Source organism: Lepisosteus oculatus, chromosome 14, assembly GCF_040954835.1.
Source record: "Lepisosteus oculatus isolate fLepOcu1 chromosome 14, fLepOcu1.hap2, whole genome shotgun sequence".
Lineage (NCBI taxonomy): Eukaryota > Metazoa > Chordata > Actinopteri > Semionotiformes > Lepisosteidae > Lepisosteus > Lepisosteus oculatus.
Genome location: NC_090709.1, coordinates 57,120,391 through 57,143,729, shown reverse-complemented (window position 1 = coordinate 57,143,729; position 23,339 = coordinate 57,120,391). Strand labels below are relative to the sequence as shown.

General features: G+C 45.5%; 1 protein-coding gene and 10 non-coding genes across 11 annotated transcripts; 7 read left to right on the top strand and 4 right to left on the bottom strand.

Annotated features, from left to right (window-relative positions):
* The first annotated feature begins 6,222 nt into the window (after positions 1–6,222).
* LOC138243806 (U7 small nuclear RNA) lies at positions 6,223–6,278 on the top strand. Its single transcript, XR_011192424.1, has one exon. It is a non-coding gene; the product is annotated as a U7 small nuclear RNA (small nuclear RNA).
* Positions 6,279–6,584: 306 nt separating this feature from the next.
* On the bottom strand, positions 6,585–6,890 carry LOC138243144 (histone H4-like). The gene has a single exon (XM_069198662.1). The coding sequence runs from the start codon at positions 6,888–6,890 to the stop codon at positions 6,585–6,587; it is 306 nt and encodes a 101-aa protein (XP_069054763.1).
* Positions 6,891–7,638: 748 nt separating this feature from the next.
* trnay-gua (transfer RNA tyrosine (anticodon GUA)) lies at positions 7,639–7,726 on the top strand. Its single transcript is given in 2 exon segments — positions 7,639–7,675; positions 7,691–7,726. It is a non-coding gene; the product is annotated as a tRNA-Tyr (tRNA).
* Positions 7,727–11,516: 3,790 nt separating this feature from the next.
* On the top strand, positions 11,517–11,598 carry trnal-uag (transfer RNA leucine (anticodon UAG)). The gene has a single exon. It is a non-coding gene; the product is annotated as a tRNA-Leu (tRNA).
* Positions 11,599–17,511: 5,913 nt separating this feature from the next.
* trnaw-cca (transfer RNA tryptophan (anticodon CCA)) lies at positions 17,512–17,583 on the top strand. Its single transcript has one exon. It is a non-coding gene; the product is annotated as a tRNA-Trp (tRNA).
* Positions 17,584–19,132: 1,549 nt separating this feature from the next.
* Positions 19,133–19,206, top strand: trnan-guu (transfer RNA asparagine (anticodon GUU)). Its single transcript has one exon. It is a non-coding gene; the product is annotated as a tRNA-Asn (tRNA).
* Positions 19,207–19,903: 697 nt separating this feature from the next.
* Positions 19,904–19,975, top strand: trnah-gug (transfer RNA histidin (anticodon GUG)). The gene has a single exon. It is a non-coding gene; the product is annotated as a tRNA-His (tRNA).
* A 574-nt stretch (positions 19,976–20,549) lies between these two features.
* trnav-aac (transfer RNA valine (anticodon AAC)) lies at positions 20,550–20,622 on the bottom strand. Its single transcript has one exon. It is a non-coding gene; the product is annotated as a tRNA-Val (tRNA).
* Positions 20,623–20,731: 109 nt separating this feature from the next.
* trnaf-gaa (transfer RNA phenylalanine (anticodon GAA)) lies at positions 20,732–20,804 on the bottom strand. The gene has a single exon. It is a non-coding gene; the product is annotated as a tRNA-Phe (tRNA).
* Positions 20,805–22,037: 1,233 nt separating this feature from the next.
* Positions 22,038–22,110, bottom strand: trnav-cac (transfer RNA valine (anticodon CAC)). The gene has a single exon. It is a non-coding gene; the product is annotated as a tRNA-Val (tRNA).
* A 694-nt stretch (positions 22,111–22,804) lies between these two features.
* On the top strand, positions 22,805–22,876 carry trnah-gug (transfer RNA histidin (anticodon GUG)). The gene has a single exon. It is a non-coding gene; the product is annotated as a tRNA-His (tRNA).
* Positions 22,877–23,339: the final 463 nt, after the last annotated feature.

Here is a 23,339-nt window from a genome sequence, read left to right as displayed (position 1 = left end):
TAGGTTAAGCTTTCGAAACTCTGCCCCAAAGTCATGTGACTGATTTTTCGCCCTGTTTCGTTGGTTAAACGCAATGATCACAAGCACCACCATGGTTACTGGGATGTGTAGTTTTTAATTCCGTTTGAATTATAACTGTACGTACTGTCTTCATATTTGGCCAGGGCTTTAAAGAGAAGGCGCGCCAAAAAATTTCGGTGCCGTCGTCTCCGCTTTAAAGGTACCCCGTGCTGGAAGAATTTGACCTCGGAACGTTTGCCCAGCGTACCTAAAGCCTGATGATCTGAGAAGAAGACAGGCTGAAGAGTGACCCCAACAACTTTCACTCTCTCTCTGAGACAAAGCAATAGTCAATTCTGGAGCTGCTATTCCTCCCTGACCATGTATATCCTGCTGTTGTGGGATATATACATCTATATGTGTCTGAGAGTTTAAAGTCTTGAACTAAGTTTTGCAGGGCCAGTGAGCTGGAATCCAATTTTATCGGCCTTTTGGCTAAGATCAAGTTCAAGTGGCATGCCCGCAGTTCTTGTCTTTCCAAAGTTCTAGAAGGCGATCGAAGATCCTGAAGAGCGCTTGAGCTGGTATCGCCCTAGGTTGAGCCTAGGGGGTTAAGGCCAAGCAGCAGCTGAGCTGGGAGGGATCCGGCAGCAATGTTCTCCCTCTCTCTCTCTCCTCCTGCGCCTGCACCTAGCTGGGCTTTGCCCACAAGGACAAAGGCCAGGGCTCCCTCACTGCTCCTTTAGCAGCTAAACCCTCCTCTCCACAGGACCTTGCTCTCTCTCTTTCTCTCCTTTTTTCTTTTTTCTCCTTTCCAGATGGCAGACAAGAAGACACTGATCCGGTTCCACTGGACCAAGAAAACAGAGACGATGCTAACTGCGAAATCCTTTTTCATTACCTTCCTAAGAGGGATCCTGCAGTTGGTGGCCGGAGATCTCTACTGCCTGCAAGACAACAAGGCAGAGAGATACATGGAGGCCTACATGGCCACGGACGCCTCATATGAAAAGGCAACGAAAATGATCAAATGAAAAAGGTAAGCACCCCGGCTTCTCTGATTTCAGGCCGGAGCCTATGAGGAAGACAAACCAGAGGACCATCACAGTCCTCACATACAACCCCTACGTACCAATGGAACTGGTAACAGCGTACCTAGGGAGGTATGTAACTGTGGTGGACAAACCGACGGAGATCAGGGACAGTTGTGGCGTCTGGTACAGCAAACACCTGTACCGAGTCCTCCTGAAAGAGGACCTAGAGGGCGTAGACGGTTTCCAGCACCCCCCGGCCCACTTCAACATCGGAGCCGACAGGGGGTAGCTTTACTACCCCAGGATGCCGGATGTCTGCAAGAAGTGCAGACAGTCCAGCCACAAAGAGAACACGTGTGACATCGTCAGATGTCACAACTGTAACAAAGAGGGGCACCTGGCAAAAACCTGCCGGGCAGCCAAAAAGTGCGATGGATGCGGCGCCGAGGGACACCTCCTTCACTAATGCAAGGTAAGCAAACCTTCCTTTGCGCAGGTGGTGGAAGCCGACCGGCAGAAACCGGTCTCAAGACAAAGGGAGAGAGGTGAGAACAAAGAACCTGCACCTCCCCCGCAGAGAACCGAAACTGCCAAGGCCACACCCCCAGCCGCACCAGTGCCTCAAGATGGCCGCCAGGACAACGGACAAAATGGCTGACCGGAGGAAGGGCCCTGGATAACTCCCAGCAAGAAGGGAAAGAGGATCCACCTTCAGAAGGACAAAAGAAAAGAGTGGTAAGGGAGAACTGTTTCCTCCTCCTAGAGGAAACGGAACTTTCTTCCCCCGAGGCCCAGGAACAACCGGAGGAGGCAGCCCAGGAAATGGAAACCCTCCCCCCCCAGGGCCCACGGACAACAGGAGGAGGCAGCCCAGGAAGAGGTTACCCCCTCCCCCGAGGCCCAGGGACAACAGGAAAAGGCAGCCCAGGAAGAGGTTACCCCCTCCCCCGAGGCCCAGGGACAACAGGAAGAGGCAGCCCAGGAAGTGGAGCCCCCCTCCCCCAAGGCCCAGGAGCAACTGGAGGTCCCCGAAACTCCTGGAGAAAGGGAAGAAAAAAGCCTTCCCGAAATGGTGGTGGAGAGTATCCTCAAGGAAGACGAGGATTACTTTGAAGCCGCCCTGGAGCCGGGACTGATGGTAGGGCTGGACCTGTCCAGCATGTTTACCTTTCAGTCCCCAGCGAGACCTGGAGGGAGCCCAGCATATTCCCCCCAGGACCCAAACAAGAGGAGTTACATCTAGGCTAAACAGTGCCCAGATGTAGAATCCCAAGTTTTCCCCACTGTAAGCACAAAGAGAGGAGGTTCAACTTTCACTTGTTTAATCATGACTGTGAAACTTATCTTTCTAACAACTAACGTGAGAGGGCTAAGAGACCCGGTGAAAAGACGGGGAGTCTTTCATGATCTGGCCTCAAAGTCTTTCTCAGTTTGTTTCTTACAGGAGGTCCACCTGAAGGATGAAAGCGACAAGCTGACATTCAGCAGGGAATGGACGAAGGGAGAATCTTGCTGGAGCGTAGGAGGGGTCCATTCTTCCGGAGTGGGAATCCTCCTCGGAAACCCAGAGATGACGCTGGTTTCCTCCTTCTCGGTGGTGCAGGGCCGGATCCTGGTCGCAGACATCGACTGGAGGGGGCAGAAATTGAGAGCAATTAACGTCTATGCTCCGATGGAACCCTCTCTCCGGAAGGAAGTGTTTGCTGACCTGGCCAGCTGCTGCACCACCAACAGACAGGTGGTGCTTGGCGGGGACTTCAAAGTCGACCGGGAGAAGGGGAGCGACGCTAGCTCAGCAGAGCTGGAGTCGCTACTCAAGCAGTTCTCCCTGGTAGACGGTTTCAGACGGTGCCGCCCTAACGACGGGAAAAACTCCCGGGGAGTGTGCAGCCGCCTTGGACTACATCTTTCTGCACACGACCTGCTCCCTGGAGTCGGCGACGGTGTCCCCGGAGTGGTATTCCGACCATGAGTGCGTGACAGTGGTGGCTAACACCAACCTGCCGGCATTCGGTCGTCGGTATTGGAAGCTGAACCGGGAGATATTGGAGGAAGACGACTTCAGGGCACTGTTCAGTAAAGACTACGCAAGCTGGGTCGACATGAAGGATGGCTACAGCTCCGTGGTGGAATGGTGGGAGTTCATGAAGGACAGGACCCGAACGCTGGCGCAGACGTACTGCAGACGGAAGGTGGCCAGGGAGAGGAAGGAAGCTGCGCAACTCCCGAAACAACTAGAGGAGGAGTACAGCTTGGCTAACAGGGGAGGAGCCTTCAATTCAGCCTGGGCATGGGACCTGAAGGAAAGGATCCGCAAGCTGCACACCAAGAAAGCCAAGGCTTTCCTGGTCAAGGCACAAAGGGAGCATTATGAAAATAATGAAACCTGTTCCTCTTATTTCTTCAATCAGGTCCGAGAAGCCCAGAAAAAGAGGGTGATCTACAGCCTGAGACGGGGAGATGGAGAGGAAGTGCTGGACGAGAGTGACAAGGTAGAAGCGACCACCACTTTCTACAAGGAGCTCTTTTCAGAAAAGCAGACAGAGGTGAAGGCAGGTGATGCTTTTCTGGAGGGGCTGAAGGCACGAGTACCAGAGGAGGTGAGGGAGGACTTGGAGGGTCCAATCACGGCCGAGGAGCTGAAGGCTGCGCTCTTGTCCATGGAGAATGGCAAGGTGCCGGGACCGGATGGACTCCCCAAGAAATTCTACACATGCTTCTGGGACACCCTGGTGGCAGATCTGGTGGAAGTGGTGCAGGAGATCTTCCGCGGGGGAAACTCGGAAACACCATGAGGAAGGGCGTCATCTCCCTGCTCTTTAAGGGAGGAGATGCCGACGACCTCAAAAACTGGAAGCCGATCACGATGCTCTGCATGGACGTAAAGATCCCGTCCAAGCTTCTGACCGCCAGACTGAGAACCGCCCTTCCCCACATCATCCACAGCAACCAGACATGTGGGTGGAAGGGCGATCCGTCAGCTGGAACCTCCAGCTGACCAGAGACACCAGCGCCTGGGGCGAGGACCGGAATATGCCCATGACTGGACCAGGAGAAAGCCTTCGACAGAGTGAACCATAGCTATCTGTTTAGGGTGCTGGAACGCTTCGGTTTCGGAGAGAGTTTCAGCCACTGGATTAATATACTGTACTCTGACATAGGCAGCAGAGTCAACGTGAAAGGAAACCTGGGGGATTTCATTCCCCAGGAATCCGGAGTATGACAAGGCTGCTCCCTTTCACCCCTTCTCTATGTTCTTTTCACAGAGCCCCTAGCAGAGGCGGTGAGACGGGACCCTGTCATCAACCGCCTGGAGATACCGGGAGGTGCGGGGGAAGCCCTGAAGATCTCCCAGCACGCTGACGACACGATGCTGTTCCTGAGGTCGGACAGGGGGCTAAGAAGAGCCCTGCAGGTCATGGAGCAATACTCCAGAGCCTTGGGGTCGAAGCTCAACCGCCGAAAGAGCAAACTGAAGTTCTCCGGGCCCTGAAAGCACAGGACGACGGAGCCGGAGGGTCTCGAGCTCTGCACGGAGCCTCTCAAAATACTGGGGGTTTCCTTCAAGAGCTAGGACAACGAGACCATCAACTGGACCGAGAGGATCGCCAAGGTGAATGCGATGCAGGGTCTGCGGTGTACCCGCTGCTGGCCAGACTCAGACGAGAGCTGCAAGGGATGATCTTTGGCTTCGTCTGGGGCGGCAAGTACGAGTACATCACGAGAAACCGGATGTGTCAGCCGATCGAGAAAGGGGGTCGAGATGTCCCACATTTCCCCCTGAAACTCGACTGCATCTTTTTCTGCAACTTCTGTCGGGCGCAGCGGGAGCCCATCGGCCACAAGTACGAGTACTTTGTCAGGCTGTGGCTCTCCGTCCCAATGAGGCACTTGGTCCAGTGGTCAAACACTGGGCCCAAGGCAGAAGGCGACCGGAGTTCTACATCCGCGCTGTCAAGTGGAGCAGGAGGTACGAGGCCACGAGACAGCCAGAGCTCTGCACCAACCACAGAGACTTGTACAAAGACAAGTCTGGGAAAGGACGCAGCCCAAAGAACTTGGAAACCAACTGAAGGACCTCAACTGGATGGCTGTACACAAGAGACTGGCTACCAGAAAGGTCCTCTACAGACACTCGATCTCCAGGAATCCGCATTGCCCCCGGTACGCGTGTTTTGTCGAGGAGACTCAGGAGCACGTGTTCTGGAGCTGCCTCTTCGCCAAGGCAGTGTGGGGCAGAATGGACAACATTATGCAACTCCTGGGAACGGATGCAGTGCTCAGTTACCAGTACATTCTGCTGGGGGCTGGCACCCACCGGACTGGACAAGGGGACACAGGACCTGCGGGGGCTGCTGCTGTCCCTCACAAAACAAGGACTGTGGAAGGCGAGGAACACTCTCATCCGGCACAACATAAAGTGGGGGGCGAGGGAGCTGGAGGAGAGGATCCTGGCGGACCTCAGGAGGAAGACGAAGCACCACGTCACCAAATGGGGTCTCCCCACGGCGAGGGAGCGCTGGAAAGGACTTTGGGCCCTATACAGGGATTAAAGGACAATAGCAAGTGGTAGGTTTGGAGGGACTCTCTTAATTGCGCAAATCCGCCCCCACTTGCAAAGATTGATAACGAACAATCAATCTCCGTTCCGCCGTTGTTTTTTATTACATGGAGTGCTAATATGTGTGAGATGTTCCTTTTGAGATGTTTTTTTTTGCGGAATAAAGTATATTTTGTAGAACAAAAAAAATCTTATGACAAGGTTTACAAGTTATCTGTTGAACTACATTCTAATAGGTGTGGTCACATTCCAGGTCATTTGTTTACATTTTTGTTTTTGCAGCAACTGTTAGATGAAATGTGCTAATATGTAACCTAACTCCAGTGTGAATAACTAGAAGAGGGGAGCAGCTCCATTCCAGACCAAGGGAGCTTTGGGAGTGGCTGGGGCAGATCTCTCATTTGCATATCTGATTTGGAAATATAACACTAAACCCCCTTCTTGCATGGATTTAACTTGCACCCAAGAGTCCCCTACTGTGTATTGCTACTTATTTTTTTATGATAAGTGGTGATTACCAGTTGACAGGTTTTATTTGTTGAATTATAAATGGTTTTGTATTATCATCCTGAATGGCCTGTACTCAAGGTTTGGTAGGGTATGTGTTTTCATTTCATTTACCAAATTGAATTTTTGCTCTTTTAGTATTTGTCTAGAAGGCTTTCTGAAGTCAGGAAGCCCATTTATTTGGTGAAAAAAGATTCTGTATTAATATTAATATTTCTCATACAACATAAATAGGGTCTTTTATGAATAAAAAGATCTTGCACTTGGAAATCTTGATAAAGCTGTGTGCTTCCATACACTCTAGCAGTTTTGATTCCTAATATTTGACCTTAGGTGTGGGAACGGGTCTTTTTTGCAATTTGATTTCCAATTGATCAGCACGGTATAGAAAATAGACCCATAAAACAACCTCAGCAGTGACAAATGTCACTGGGTCACTTGGGTTTATACGTCGGGGTCCAGTAGTGAAGCTCCGCTCCTGTTTAGCCTCCGAAGCCGTACAGGGTGCGGCCATGGCGCTTCAGCGCGTACACCACGTCCATGGCAGTGACGGTATTCCTCTTGGCGTGCTTGGCGTGCTCGGTGTAGGTGACGTTCTCCAGGAACACCTTCAGCACCCCGCGGGTCTCCTCGTAGTTCAGCCTGGAGATCCGCTTCACTCCCCCACGGCGAGCCAGGCGGCGGATTGCGGGCTTGGTGATTCCCTGGATGTTGTCGCGGAGAACCTTACGGTGACGCTTAGCACCTCCTTTCCCGAGTCCCTTTCCGCCTTTGCCTCTTCCAGACATCTTCTAGTTATCAGCTGTGAACACGACACACACTGCTCATCTTTGATGTATAATAGACATCTTTCTTTGATGTCTATTATACATCAAAGAAAGATTTTTATAGGTGTAGAAACTAGTAAATAAAGCCAATGATTTGTTTTAGAAATGTATTCTTAAAATATACAATTATTCACACCTGGACAATATGTAGTTCAAATTATACATTATATACAATATTGTATTCAAATGTCAAATCATCATAAAAAACACAACTAGTAAACTTCAGTTACAAATTCTAGTAACATGGCAATATATATAGTAATGACAAACACAAACTAATTACATGAACACGCTAATATTTAACTCAAAACCACATTTCGATTCAAATATAAATTTTTAAAATTTACAACTTCTTTATTTCCATGAAAATATTATTAATGTAGCACAATCGCTACTTTCTAATAAAGACAGAAAGAAACTGTTTGTTTTGTGTCTCATGGTGATCCTCCTCTCGATACTAATGAAATGTTTAATATGATCCCTCGAGAAAAAAAAGGAATCAATTTCCGCCTGGAATGATTGATGCCCCATCAAACATTTTGTAATATCCCTGGAAGTTTATACAGTAGAATCCTGGTTCGTGGCTTAAATTCAAGGTAAATGAGACTAAGGAAACGAGTTGGAAACTTGATGTCGAAGTGGGATTTAAATCCCGTTTCACATTTTACTTCATTGGGCAGTATGTGCCAGAGAGCAATGCTACAGCATCTCTTCGATAGCTCAGTTGGTAGAGTAGAGGACTGTAGTGGAGTCAACAGGGAATCCTTAGGTCGCTGGTTTGATTCCGGCTCGAAGAAAGGTGCTTTTCATGTAATTTAATCAAAGAGTTAAAAAAGCGACTCTGTTTTATTCAGACATTGATCAAAAGCTCAATCATCGACAAAGCAAAGGCTCCTGTTCCGAATTCAGCCCACGTCTGATTGTCTTTTTTTTGCCAAGATCTGATCTTTGAATTAAGGGACTACACTGTCTGTTTTGTAATTCAAAAATACATACAAATGTCAAGTTTTTTGTAGATATAAAGGTGTTCTCTGTTTTCAAAGGATAGTTACTTAATTGGCATAATGATTTGGTATTGATTTTGTATCGTTGTATTATAAAGTTTGTGCTTTCTGTGTTTTTATCGTATTGTGAACTTATTTTTTAAACAAATGCTTACAAAGGCAAACACGGCACACATCTGTTTATACCAGCGGTGAAAAGTACAAGCTACTGTGCACTTCTGGGAGTATAACAGGTTCGATATAAAGTGGCAAAAATATAAAAGGGGAAAATACCCCAGACTGCGTGTAAAGCCCTCGTTGTGACTGTTTTAGATAAAAATGGCGTACTGTGCACGAAATTTTGCAGAAACACAATCTGATATTTTGATATTTATTATTTTAATAATTTTATAAGTATGAGGCCCCGGATCCAAATCTTCAGTTCTGATTTTTTTAAGTGATATCTTTCCTTCCTGTCGTGGAAGTCACACGATGTGAGCAATTGTTTTTTTTATGTTACGATCCAAAGAGCCTCAGACTCACTGTAACCAAACCAGGATGGATTCTGCTGGGAGCCGGACTGAGCTCATTCTCACTCCCTGTGCTGAAAACAGAATTAGCTCTTCCCCGAACATCGTCTACAGCTGCTGGATTGTGCTCTGCATCTTACTGCTCCGGCAGTTACTTTGACGAAAGACAAATCACTTGTGCGCTTTTAACCTTCTCGCAGCTACGGGCGAGACTGACGCTCACGATATGAAGGCACCCGCTGGTATACCTTCTCTAACTTTCAGTCGCGACAGACTTCGCTTTTTTAAAAAAAAAGTAGATATAGCCCTGAAAAAAGCATTAGCTTTATCAGTTTTATATTAATCTATTTTGAATCAAAGTTTGATATTTTGTTTTATTTTTTATTGCATTTTACATAATAATAATAATCATTATTGCTTACACTTATATAGCGCTGTTCTGGATACTCCACTCAATGCGCTTTACAGGTAATGGGGACTCCCCGCCACCACCACCATTCTCCTGAATGATCACAGAGAGTCAGGACCTTGGTTTTACGTCTCAGCCGAAGGACGGCACCTGTTTACAGTTTAGCGTCCCCGTCATTGTACTGGGGTATCAGGACCCGCATGGACCGCAGGGTGTGCGCCCAGCGACAGAAACCAGACGTGTGTCGGGCTCGGCTGCGAGCAGGACAATGATGTCACGGGGACAAAGTAGAGGAAATCAAAACAGTTCTATAAAAGACCTGTGTCAGCTGTTGGTTTGCAGTCTGGACTCTAAATCCTCCGATCCGATTTTAAATCTCTCTAATACCTGAGCTGCGGCTTCTTCCGAGTATTTATTCGTATACTTATTATGTGTAAGTGTATAGATGAAACCTTTCATAGTGTAACGCTTACGGCCGACAGGCACTGTGTAAGAGCCGGTGTACCAGAGCAGGTGACGTCACTGCCCTTCCCTGTGATAGCAGGACCACAGCCCGTGGGTTGTGGGGAGATCTCTCTTTAGCTCACCGGGCTGGGTCGCTGCAGAGAGACATGGGAGTCCCGGGTTCGAGCCCCCGACGGTGGGGGGCCGACCTAATGCGGCGACGGCGCCCGCCTGAGCCCTTGTTGCGTTACAATATATTGTTCAGTTTAAATCAAAATGCTTTACTAATACAAGAGAGAAGTATAGTATGAAGGATGTGACAAATGTATGATTTCACGGAACAAAACGGTTTTTATTTGCATTCGAAATGAAGCGGAATTTTAGCGCAACACACAAGCCCTTTGTCTTTTTTAGTGATTTTTAAACAGACGTAGAAAACGCGTTTTTTTAACACTATAATAGCAGGGTCAGTGGCATAATGAATAACGCGTTAGGCCTCGTGTCAGAAAATTATAGGTTCGACTGCCATCTGGCTTGTTGAGTTTATACCACTTACATTCTTTTATATAAATGAACTGCACCTGAAAGCTATAGAAAACACTTTGGGTAAGTTGTCTGCAGCCTCCTGCGTCGACAATTTACCCAAAACACTGTACTGTCTGGAGATCAGCTCCAGCTCTGAACTCAATTGCAATGAAAAACCATGCGTAACAAAACTGGAGAACAGCTGAACTTGTGCTCAGTTCGGTGATGAGGGTTCAGAACTGTCGTTGTTGTAATTAGCACGAACTGCACAGGCTCTGAATCAGACCATGTCAATTAGTCTGATCAGTGTAGGACACGTTAATGTAGAATTATTAATAGGTTTATTAGTTAGTTAGTTAGTTCAGGTTTACCCACCTGAACTAATGTAGAATTATTACTTGGTCTGTCTCTTGTTTGTATATAAATGAATGTCTCTGACAACTTAATGTTAGTTTTACGATGTAGGTCAGGCGTTGACATATGCACGAGTATACGAAATGTCTCACTCCTGATTCAACTCATGTTCTATAGGAGATTGGCGATTCCTCCTGTTTCTCATACAACCATATCAGAACAGAAGCCCGTGTCACCCAGCTGTGATTCAAGATCGACTCGCATCTTTATCCCTTTTTTGTTCATGATCATTATTTTCTTTAGTTATGATCAATATTTAACTTTTTTTAAATGAAATGACAATAATCAAACATGCAGGCAGATTTTTGAAAAGTATTCGGAATTGACAGGGTGCCCCTTTGGAACAGTCATCAGAAAATGTGAGAAAATGAAAGTTATGTAAGCTCTCACACAAAGCATTGAAGATTGGAATCTGAGTGTAAAAAAGCTACCTGTCTCCCAATGATAGGCAGGGATACACACCATGACTCGAATAGACTCAGCGAACTTTAACACCTATGATATTACGAGTGCTTTGCACGTGTCGAATTTCAAGAAGGAACTACTACAACAGTTTGGACATAATTCAATACCACCGGCAAAGTCCAATGCCGGCAACTTCTGAGAAAATAATGTTCACTCATGGAATTTGGTCTTTGAATGGCTGGCAGGAAAATTCATTTATACTCCTTTTGCACCCTCAGTTGAAACATGTTAAAATAACAACGCAGATTTGTTGGAGAACCTGACAAGAATTATTGGGTTAGTACTGTATGTATTCTTGTATATTTACTTTAATTTTAATATAAATGTAAACATGCATGCTGTATAAGCTATTGTAATTTTAAAATATGTTAGCTGAGGATGCGAGGGGGGCTATTATACCTTGTGAAACACACAAGGAACTGTAAAAAAGGCTGATATTTGAATAAAATTGGCGATCACAAGAAAACCACAATTTATGTGGTATTATCATCAATATCCTTCAAAATCGACGTTCAAATGAAGGATTTGAAGAAACTATGAAAAAAGCAATAGTAGTAGGAGAGGATTTTGATTTTTGCTCTTCAAGTCAGTAGATCGACGTAGAGTTGCGCCCCTACAAACAGCACAAAGGATGAAACTCACCTCCTTCGTTATTGCTATGTTTGTGCAGGTGAAAGTAGCATTTGTGCTATTGAAAGCATCTCGGAAGATGAAGGTGCAGCCACTTCCACGTGTCATGATATCATTAGATCCGACGACAAGAGCTGAAGCCCCCCCAGTCCAAGCCAGCAATGTGAGGAAGATGGACATGGAGGAAGGTAGCGTGGCCGAGCGGTCTAAGGCGCTGGATTTAGGCTCCAGTCTCTCTGGGGGCGTGGGTTCGAATCCCACCGCTGCCAAATGTTAATGTTTTAAGACCTGCAATACGATCAGTAAAAGTGCTTTTTGTTAGGCTGCAGGAGGTGTTAAGAGATAAACTTTCTAAAAGACAGGCTTAACATCAAGGCAGAAAAAATATTTTGTTTTCTCAACAGAAATTCTCTTTGGCACGTTCAGCTTTATGTAGGGAACAACATCTGCCAAGATCACTTTTGAGGCAGTGCACATGATAGTGTACCGGCAAGTACAGTACATTCAATATTGGCTGTGGTGGTGAGCTGCTTTTGTCTGTGAAACTTTTAATTCTTCACGCCGAATCGTTGGCAGGGGTAAAGCTTATTAAATCTTTGAACATAGCGCTCCATCAGAAGTACTTTGTTCGTGATCAAAAGAGATCAGAGGATTAACTTCATGAATTCACATAGCATACCTTACAGGAAAGATTTAAAAGGGGAATTGATTGTGCTTCCTGATGTTGTTCCTGTGGTTTCTTTGGATACAAAGGTGAATGTTCTTTGACGTTCTGCTAGAGTATCCACTGGGTGAGCTTTATCAATTAGCACGGATAGGTCATCAGTGCTCCGTCTCCGGAAAATAATCAGCACTGTCGATCACGAGTTTACAGATTTCTCCAAATAACAACTATACATTTTAACCCAGCGGTTAGCATTCCTTCAATCCAATAGTTTTACTCTGGGTAAAAAGCAGAGCAATCTACAGAGAGATGATATTCAAATATTTCAACGTTCTTATTGGATTACCTGTATGGAGATATCGCTCAGAATTCCCAATATGATTTTGAGTTCAGTTTTGCTTTACTACTTTCAGAGTCTTTTATTGACCTTGCTGAAGCAGAGAAATGACATAATCACAAATGCGACCTACCTGTGCTGCTGTTTCTGGTTAATAATTATTATTGCGAGGAAAAAAAAACAGCTCCTTGCATTAAGAGCAAGAGCAACCAACGCGCTCTCTTGTTGAGTTGGGTTTTTTCCGTGGTGCTCTTCCTCAGATGCAAAGTTATTTGGCGAGCAAGGACCTCTGAGAAGGAGCCTGAATCCGTCAAGAACTCTGAAATTCTAATATCGCACTACCGTCTTGTGTACAGAGATCTGCTTCTTCCTTTTTGAGTGTTTTGGTGTTTAAGAGCACACTTCCTACCTCGAATGTTAGTTTCAGGAGATGTGTTACCAGATCACAGATCATCTTGAAAAGATTTGGGATGCACTGGCTCAGTTATTTGAAGGAACCTATACCACCAACGCACTTCTGAGAAGCACCTGCACATTTTCGCAATCCTCTCTCTCACCTACAAAGTTATGAAGACACAGACGACCAACAAAAACTAATTTGATTCACTCAATTATTTGTCCATCTCTAAAGCCTGTGTGTATTGACAAGGCAATTCAAAAGCACATATTAAATAAGAACACGATCCTTCTTGTTACCATTCACGTGGTTGGAGCGTTGTTTCGCCCTTTAACATTCTTCTACAATATTTACAAAAGGGCTTTATCACTGGAGTTGTGTGCATCAGTCCATGAACATCAACTGTACTGCTGTTTTTCTATGCGTAATTTAATTGCAAGCACTTAAAAGATGCAAAAAGGTTTCAAAGAAAACATAATTGAAAGACAGTCGAGTAAGGAGATAGAAAAACGCACTCCCCCATTGAAGAATCAACCACCGTCGCCCATGTGACTGGATATAAAAATAAATTATTCACTGCAATTATTCATGAAGGGTGGATTGTGGTCAGTAAACATATGCACATCTTTAAGTCAGTTCCACCATCTATGCCATAGGGGATGTAGCTCAGTGGTAGAGTGCATGCTTTTCATGTATGAAGTCCTGAGTTCAATCTCTGGCGTCTCCAGATGTCTTATATTATTGTGCTCACATCGCAATCTTCTGTTGAGTAAGAACTCTTTGCTCGTGTTCATAGAGAGCCAGGTTTACACAATTAAATTCAGTCACACACGAAGTGCTACAGTCTTGCTCTGCTGTTTTAAATGTACCTCCAAAGCATTTCGTTGTGTTAACTACCAAATGATTTGAACTAATTTTACGTCATATTCAGGAAATCCAGAGAAGGTCATCAGACTTTTAGTGGCTGTTGAAGAAAACACCTGTTGAATCTCACCAGGGATTTCTTGACAGATCATTCAGCGAGCAAGTCCTCCCTCTGGACTCCAAATATTTTGGGTTAAACTGTTATTCACATACTCTAACGAAGAGAAACGTTAGTGTCTTCCGGTGTGTGAGCCCATTTCTAAAAAAAAAAAGTTATATAAATTGAATTGTTCTACTTTTTAGGCTTGCATAGTCTTATTAATATTTCAGTTAAATCTTTTTTTCTGTAGTAACATCAGTTGATATTAATATTAGTCCTGATTTATAATTTTTTTGTCATGGTTGATCTTAAATAATTTTGTAATTAGTTTCAGTTTTGAAAAATCATGCAGAGAAGCTACCAAAACTGGTAATGTTCATATAATGTGTAATGCAATAGCAGCATTTTGGGTTGAAAACAAAAAGTATATCTTGGTATGAATCCTAACACTTCATAGACAGCGTTCTAGGACTTCTCGCTTCAGATAAAGTTGTCAATACATCATATATCAATATCAGCAGTGTTATCGCTACCGAACGCTAAATATAGATCCTGGCAATACTTCGTGAGATCTTCGTAAGAAAATCCCAAATACTACGGAAGGAATCGAATTTATACGTTTCTTTGGATCGAGAAGATGATCATTATGAGACTCAAAACATGCCTGTCTTTTCTTTTTTCGAGGACAAATGGATTATTGAGGTGTAAAGATGGGTTCAAAACCAAAATCACCTGCTATCGCTGCTGTTTCTTCAAATCCTTCAACTGATCATCGATATCGAGGAATAATATATAGTTTCTTCAAATCCTTCAACTGATCATCGACATAGAGAAATAATATTATACAATTGTGGTTTTCTGTTAATTGCCAATTCGACTAATTACATCTTCGTTTACAGATGTCTTGCATGTATCACAAGGTATAATAGTCGTCATGCGTCCTCAGTTAAAATGTACGACAAAAGTACAACATTTATGGTTATATCCATATTAAAATGAAGGTAAATATACCAAGATATTAAAATACAATTGTACAGTCCTAACTTAATAATGCCTGTGAAGTTTTCCAAGAAATCCGAATTGTAATTTTGAAATATTATAGCGGAGAATGAAAAGAGAGTACAAAGATCAAATTCAATGAGTGAAAATGCACCAGTAGTTCTCTAAGATGAGTTTCTTCCCTGAACATGACTTGCTTGCGAAGCACCAAGCAGCCTTGAACGGATCGCGGAAATCAAATATACAGTACAGATGGATTCAGAGTGTGCTTTCCAACTTTTGTGCAACATTTTCCTTTGATAGGGTGGAGTTGTCTTCACAATCTGGGTTAAATAAAAAGGAGTGACGTCAGTGTTAAACAGCTTTCCTTCTTGGAGAACAATGGTTGTGTTCCATATTTCTAATTATTTTGGTTTCAAGATCGCAATTTAGTGTGAAACATAAAAGCCAGCTGGATAAGCTTTATTAATTTCCCTCATGGGATCAATAAAGTATCTACAGCAGTGGTTCTCAAACTTTTTGGACCAAGTACCACCCCTAATCCAACCAAAGCATCCAAGTACCACCTACAAGTCATCATCTCATAGGAACCCCAGAAATTCTCAATGACCAACATGAGTGTACGTGCACATACTCACACATACATATAATAAATATTATAATAATGAACTTTATTTGATATAGCGCCTTTAAAGGTGGCTTCTCAAAGTATTTTACAGAAAAAAAAACATTAACAACAACTAATAAAAAAGCACCATTTCAGTGAGAGTGGTGAGCCTATTTAGTTGAGCAAAGGAGATGTGAATTAATTTTTCGAGCCTTGATACAATTCACAACAGAGTCTAACAGATATTAAATCATCAGGCATTTTCTTGACGGCAAAGGTCTCGCGGTGGATGTTGTAATGCGTACATTAATTTCTGGAGCAACCTCTCTAATTCGTGCAACTGCACCGTTATGTCGGCTTGTCATTGCTCTAGCACCGTCTGTACAAACTCAGATGCATTTTATCAAGTCGAGGTCGTTCTCTTCGATAAATTCATTCTGAAGCTGAAATATGTGCTCTCCTGTAGTTCCTGTTGGTAGCGGTTTACAGAACAGAAAGTCTTCATGGGACATACCCTCAAACTCGTATCTAACGTAAACGAGCAAATTGGCCAAATCGACTACAGACTCATCTAATTGCAGTGAAAAACATCTGCTCATCTTAACGCGCTCTATCAGTGTACTTTTGATATAATCCTTCATTTCAATAATTCTATGAATGACTGTGTCTTTCAGGGGAAGGGGGGCAGCAGGTCGAGCTGTTTAGCAGCTTTTTTTCCACACATAATACGTGTCAGCTCTTTTGCCAACGGTAAATAAGGTTCTTCAAAAATAGTGTAGCTTACCTGCTTTAGCAATCCGCAAGCTTTTTCCGCGTTTCCGTTTTTATTTCCGTATTTATTTAAAGTTTTTATTTCATGTGCATGGGAGCGAAACACAGAGACGCTCGGTTTATTTTTCTCAAATTCGAACAGTTCTTAAATATTTTTCTATCACGCTTTCGTGTGCTCACAAGATTGCCTGCGTTCATAGCACGTATTTCTATGCATTCCTGTGTTTACAATGTTGGCATTGTTCCAAAATCACGCACATTCTCCTTTCTCCCTATTTGCTGGAGATACAATAGCTTTTTTTAAATACAATTGGTCACTTGCATCCGTAGCACGCATTCCTATAGAGTGGTATAGAATTACAGAGTATCTCTTGTGTCTACTGAAGTATTAGCACGCACTGTATCGTAGTATGTAGGCTGCGTATTCGACAAGTATTAAAATACAAAATATGAAAACCCGTCCCGATTTTTCAGTGCACACTACACAGTTCCAGGGTCATTTGGCGTACCACCTGGTGGCACTCCACATACCACTGCCGGTACGCGTACCACAGTTTGAGAACCACTGATCTACAGTATCTATAAATCTCTTACACGTCATTTACAATGGCTTTTCAACTAATAGCCCGTGCAGGGATCAAACCCTAGCTGTTGGTACAGTACGAGTTGCATAAGGCTCTGTAACGCGCAGATGAGAAACTAACCTCTGCTTCTTCATTATATACACAGTGAGCTATATATGCGAGCTTACTGCCTCCTACGGGCTCTGTATTTGATTGCGGTACAAGACCGGCCGTGGAGATAAAGTGAGACGGGTGTGTACATTAAAAGGCTCATAGTGTCCCTGGGAGGGCTCAAACCACCACCCTTTTGGTTAACAACCGAACCACAAAGACTCATGTACAGCTTAACACTTCTCGGTCTCAGTGAAAGTGATACACTCCGTAAAATTTCCAGAGATTCATTTATTTTTAAAGGAAAATCACCAACAGCGGCCGAGATCTACTGGAGTTTTTTCATTCTATACTGCGATTTCTGAAGGGTACTCTGTGAAAATACGAGTTTTGACGAGAAGGGATGGACATATAAGGTCAAAAGGCTTGAGGAATTGAACCTTAAGGTGAAGACTGCGGGTTCAGTAGCAGCAGAACCTGATCAGTATCAGTTGACTCCGATATACTTTGAAAATGAACTTGGGGATTTAGAGTCAGACGTGCTACCGTTGCACCATGGGGTACTTAATTAAAAAAAAAAATAGAAAAAAGATCAGTGTTCCTGGATCTGTAATTGAGAACAACACCTGCACAAGAGCTGCGCAAGAAGAATAAAATGTGGTCTGGGAAGAAGAGACTCTCTTCGGAGAGCTGCGCTCTTCACAGGAGATTTTTTTTTTTGTGAAGCTGATTTGTCTCCTTTGGGAAATTCAACAGAACTGACAGCCGTGACTTCGTGGCGCAACGGTAGCGCGCCTGACTCCAGATCAGAAGGCTGCGTGTTCAAATCAAGTCGAGGTCAGCTGCTACTTTTTCAGGTTCTGCTGGTCCTGAACACGGAATTCACCCCATGCAGTTGAGTTCTATCTGTACACCACATAGATAATCAAAACAAAATAGAGCAGTACAGGACACGCAGTGTGGAGCTCACACAGGCTTACAGTCTCCAGCATTGGAGTGGAGGGGAAAAAAGAACTTTGTTTTTTTTTTTTTAAGAGAAAAGGCACAGTTCACATCTGCTTAACATCACGTCCAACTTTAGAGACAGCTACATCAGATAATGGAATCCCGGAAGTTTCAGATAACTTTTTTTAATACAGGTTCAAGCAAACCTGAAAGTTAATGAGTTTCCGGACACTTGTGTTTTTTTAAGTGTCTGAAGCCTGAAACCGTAATTTGAAAACAAAACCCGCTATTGGACATTAGCAGGTGCTTTTTGTAACGATTTGCTATTTCATGCTGTAAAACCAATTAAACAGACCCAACGTTTGCTTTCAGGTGCGGTTCATTACATAATATACATCTATTACTGAGGAGCTTGAATAAAATTTACACGAGCCAGGTAGAAGTCGAACCTACAATCTTATGATCCGAAATCAGACGCGTTGTTTATTAAATTGCTGGCATTTCACATGACCTGAATTCCCCCATAGTGTGCTCAGCACCGCTACTAGTAATGCACCGCTCCGTCTAAAATTTCAAAGTGAGAAACATATTTTTTATGAGTTTTAAAATATAATCTCTTTAAATCAGACAAGGGGTTTATGTTTCGCACTGAAATTCCGATTGCCTGAGAATTCAAAGAAAGACTGTTTTCTTCCACAACACCGTATAATTATCACATCCACCAGACTCTCCAACCTCTCCAGATCTTGCTGGTCGAGCAATTGCTCCGATAAATTAGGTCACGTATCATGTTAAATCATTTCTTCTCAACACAACATTTCCTGGTGCACGTTTTCTCTATGAAAAAAAAGACATTTTTCCGTTGCACGATTTCTCGTTTTTTATCAAAGCGTACAGAAATAAAAAAGAAGAAGAAATAGTGTCGCAAAAGAACTCTGTCGCCCTTGGGAGATGTCAAACGCATTGGACATGAAAATGGCAGATAAAAGCCAGTTCTCTTCGTTTCTCAGTGTCGGGGCTGCTATGTAAAAGAGGCAATTTGCTCTGAGCGCAGGTTCAGCGCTTACTGAACGCAGATGTCTCAGAGCGGTGTGTCCAAGCGGCTGTAAAAGGTGAAGGTTGTCCTGTCACCGTAGCCTAGTTGGTTAAAGCGCTTCTCTATTAAACAAAAGAACCGAGATTCAAATCCCAGCCGTGTCTTTCTTCCTATCTTGTAGTACAGAACGTATCATTTCGGGCAATCATAAAGGGCTTGATTTCGTTAAATGCATGTGTTCATTTCCTTTCTGGAAAACTTGTTTTTGATGAAATTCACACAGCTTGCGAAAAATGAAATTCAATTCTTGGTTATCAGTGCAGAAGAAATATTACAGGCTGGCAAAATAAACGGGAAGAGATTTTTTTTAACCCAAAACTTGTAATTCGAGAAATGACCTTACCAGTCAGTCTCTGTGGCGCAATCGGTTAGCGCGTTCAGCTGTTAACCGAAAGGTTGGTGGTTCGAGTCCACCCAGGGACGGCGTTCTTTTGCGATATAAATATTGTCTTCAGTCGATTGGATTTCTCAGCGAAACCTTAACCATTTTAATATTTGCAGGAAATGCGAGTGTTTAACACGTGTCAGGGTCACCGGGAAATGTCCAATAATGCCCAACATTGCATTTGCATTGCATTTTTATAAGACGTTGCGCTGTAAAAAAGTTCAGCACTTGGTCCCTTCTAAAACTTGCCCTTTCTCTAGGAGAAAACAGATTACATCATAGAGCGAGAGAAGAAAAACTAGATTTGTTATTCAAAGCTTATCAGTTACTTTCAGCTAATTCTAATGACCCAGACAGCATATATTGTTTTGGTACATTGTCTTCTAAACTAACCTAAACAGTGTACTTTGTTGACGAACTGTTTTCTAAAATTCTGCGCGCACTGTAGCACAGCAGTTACATCCTTGAAATATATTATCTAAAAGCACCAATATATTTTTTCAAAGCTCTCTACATTTTTAAGAATCAATTTACTTATTAGATTTCCACTTCACCGGCATCATGCAAGCAAACTACATAAATATGAGAAAACACGCAAGAGAGTTGTCACTCAGAGTGTCGAAGGGTCGATGTATACTGGGGCTCAGTTGAAATGCAACGTCAGGACTTTTCCAAATTATGTCACACGAAGAGAGCACAGCCCTTTCCACCCTGCCGCGTGTGTCTCGGTAACTCGCTGTGATCGTATAGTGGTCAGTACTTTGCGTTGTGGCCGCAACAACCCCGGTTCGAATCCGGGTCACGGCAGAATAGGGGCGTCTGCTTTTACTACTCGCACGAATGAAGGCAAAAAAAAGCCAATCGACGTGAACGAACGGCGCTTTACAGAGGAGTACTGCCTGACTGGATCGTTGATGAACGACAGAGGCCACTCCGACCTCTTCTCGGTTTTCTTCAATGACTTACTAAGGATCTTCTTCACATTCGCCCATGCAGGGGAAGCCAGTTACACCAAAGCAAACGCAGGAAAGTGCATTTCAAGCAGAGACCAGGAGGGACTTGTTTACACCGAGAGTGGGCGGAGAATGGAACAATGCGCCCAGCCCTGTTGCTGGAGCCGATTCTTGATGAGCTCTTGGGCTCACTAAGAGGCCCCCGCTGGATGCTAATCTTTCTGTTGTTCTTGCAGGTCCTGCGCTGCTTTTGAGCCGACAGAGCTCGACCTGGTCTGTCGGCACAGCCCAATTGCAAATGATCGGCTCCGCGTACAGAAGGAACGTGCGTTTGGTACAAGAGTGCACGAAGGCACCGGAAATACATTGGGAACAAATGACCGGTCGCTCAAGACCTCTGTGAAGTACAGGAGCGTGCAAAACGAGGCTGTTTCCGCCCGGTCTCGAACCGGGGACCTTTCGCGTGTTAGGCGAACGTGATAGCCGCTACACTACGGAAACCTGTAGGGACTGCTGCTGGTGTCTCGCTTGCGTTTCGGGCTGAGAAAGGGACGCGTCACTTTAGGAAGGGGGCGCTGGAGAGAGGAACAAAGGGCGCGATGAAACAAAATGCCGAAACCCGGGATCGAACCAGGGACCTTTAGATCTTCAGTCTAACGCTCTCCCAACTGAGCTATTTCGGCAGTGCGCAAAGCCCACAGCCACCTGCTCCAGCCTTCCTGTGTTGTGGCATGAGCGCACCAAGAGTAGCGGGAGAGTGTTGCAGGAACGTCACTCAGAAGGAAAGCCACCCAGCTGCGCCCTCTGAGCTCTGTCCAGCGCATCTTCCTCGCATGGACTCCTGCCTGCGACGGGCAGGAAACAATTAGCAAGAACAGAACGACACCCCATGGGTGTCTCATGACCGCACCTTAGGTTGTGACACGTGCAGGTGTGAGGGGTTGCCGGGCTACTTTGGAGCAGAGCTTGGGCGGAGGGGGGGCGGGAAAGCAGACAAAGAGGTGACACCTCAAGGTCTGCACGATCACAGCTCTCCGCCGCCCCAGGCTTCCGCTCGATAAGCTACTGGACACACCCGCCCCTCCTCACACAGACCGTGGAAAAGCCCCCGAGTGGGAGGGCTCGCTCTTCCTCCCAGGAGCTCTTGGACACGACGCCCAGACAGGGCGCGGGGAGCCGCCGCCTGCAAACACGGCTCCAGGCAGGACTCCACTCCGCAGGAGCCGCAGAGCAGAGGAGATGAGGGCAGCTTAGCTCCTGTGCAGAGACCTGAGCTGTTGTTGCTGTGGATGCTGTCTTTTCTGCACTCGGGGTAGGAGTGAATGTTGAGTTGCCCTTAGAAATGAAGCAGAGCACTTCAACGGCACGGGTGTGTGTGTGTGTGCGCCCTGGTGATTCTGGGAGACAGATCGAACCTGGGCTAAAAGAGAGGGGGCTTAGCCCTCTTCCATTTGCTAGTTCAAAGTTGTACAACCCCTTTGTATCTGCTAGGCGGCGCAGTCGTCGTGCACAAAGAACACTTTGAAAAGCGTCAAAGGCAAGTCATTCCGAGTTGGTCGTTTGTGTTTTCCGTTCAGACGCGAAATGCTGACATGATCTCTCGGCTCCTCGGTTGTCATTTCTGCTCCGTAAAGGGATCACAGCACGCGTCGCCTTCCAGCACGGTGGGTCGGGACACGATGCCGGGGGTTGGAGAGAGCGATGTCTTCCTCGTTAGTATAGGACCTGTCACCTGTCCCCACCTGTCACGCGGGAGACTGGGGTACATCAGGACGCGCATTGAAGTGAAAGCAGGATGCGCTGTGACATGCACTGTGCAGATCCCGCCACACTAAGAGGTGGGTCCAGTGGGTCTGTTCGATCACAGCGCTAGGCGAATCCCCAATCCCCTTTTGTGCCTGGCGACAAAAGATGTCTGTTTCCGCCCGGTTTCGAACCGGGGACCTTTCGCGTGTGAGGCGAACGTGATAACCACTACACTACGGAAACGGTGGTAAGACGTGCCCAGCGGCCCAGCGCTGAGCTTCGCCAATGCGATTCAGCTGCTTCCAGTGCCTTTATTGGAGTGCGCTGATGGACCGTGCTCTCTCTCCAGAGACCAGCACGCCTGTCATGGACGGAGCAGGAAAGGCGGCGCCACATTCTACAGCCCTCTCCACGCAATCGACGAAATCGGGCTACTGAAGTGGAGAAAATCGCCTCTCCAGAAAGTGCAAATATCATCTTGGAGACTCTAAATCCTATTGCCGAAGGTCAGCCCTGTCTACCAGAGTAACCCTCACACAGCGATGATCAGCTCGTCTCACACGCGAGAAGTTTCGGTTGGAAACAAGCGCCCCCTCTTCTCGCACGTTTTGCACGTTCGAGTAGTTTTAATGCAGCTCTTTCGTACACGGTGCTGATCTTTTGGAAAGCAGGAGGCAAAACCGAGTCGAACCGCCTGGGTGAAAACCAGGAACCCTAACCGCTAGACTATATGGCAGCGAACAACCATGCTGTTCCCGGCATCATGCAAGCAAACTACATAAATATGAGAAAACACGCAAGAGAGTTGTCACTCAGAGTGTCGAAGGGTCGATGTATACTGGGGCTCAGTTGAAATGCAACGTCAGGACTTTTCCGAATTATGTCACACGAAGAGAGCACAGCCCTTTCCGCCCTGCCGCGTGTGTCTCGGTAACTTGCTGTGATCGTATAGTGGTCAGTACTTTGCGTTGTGGCCGCAACAACCCCGGTTCGAATCCGGGTCACGGCAGAATAGGGGCGTCTGCTTTTACTACTCGCACGAATGAAGGCAAAAAAAAGCCAATCGATTGTGAACGAACGGCGCTTTACAGAGGAGTACTGCCTGACTGGATCGTTGATGAACGACAGAGGCCACTCCGACCTCTTCTCGGTTTTCTTCAATGACTTACTAAGGATCTTCTTCACATTCGCCCATGCAGGGGAAGCCAGTTACACCAAAGCAAATGCAGGAAAGTGCATTTCAAGCAGAGACCAGGAGGGACTTGTTTACACCGAGAGTGGGCGGAGAATGGAACAATGCGCCCAGCCCTGTTGCTGGAGCCGATTCTTGATGAGCTCTTGGGCTCACTAAGAGGCCCCCGCTGGATGCTAATCTTTCTGTTGTTCTTGCAGGTCCTGCGCTGCTTTTGAGCCGACAGAGCTCGTCCTGGTTTGCCGGCACAGCCCAATTGCAAATGATCGGCTCCGCGTAC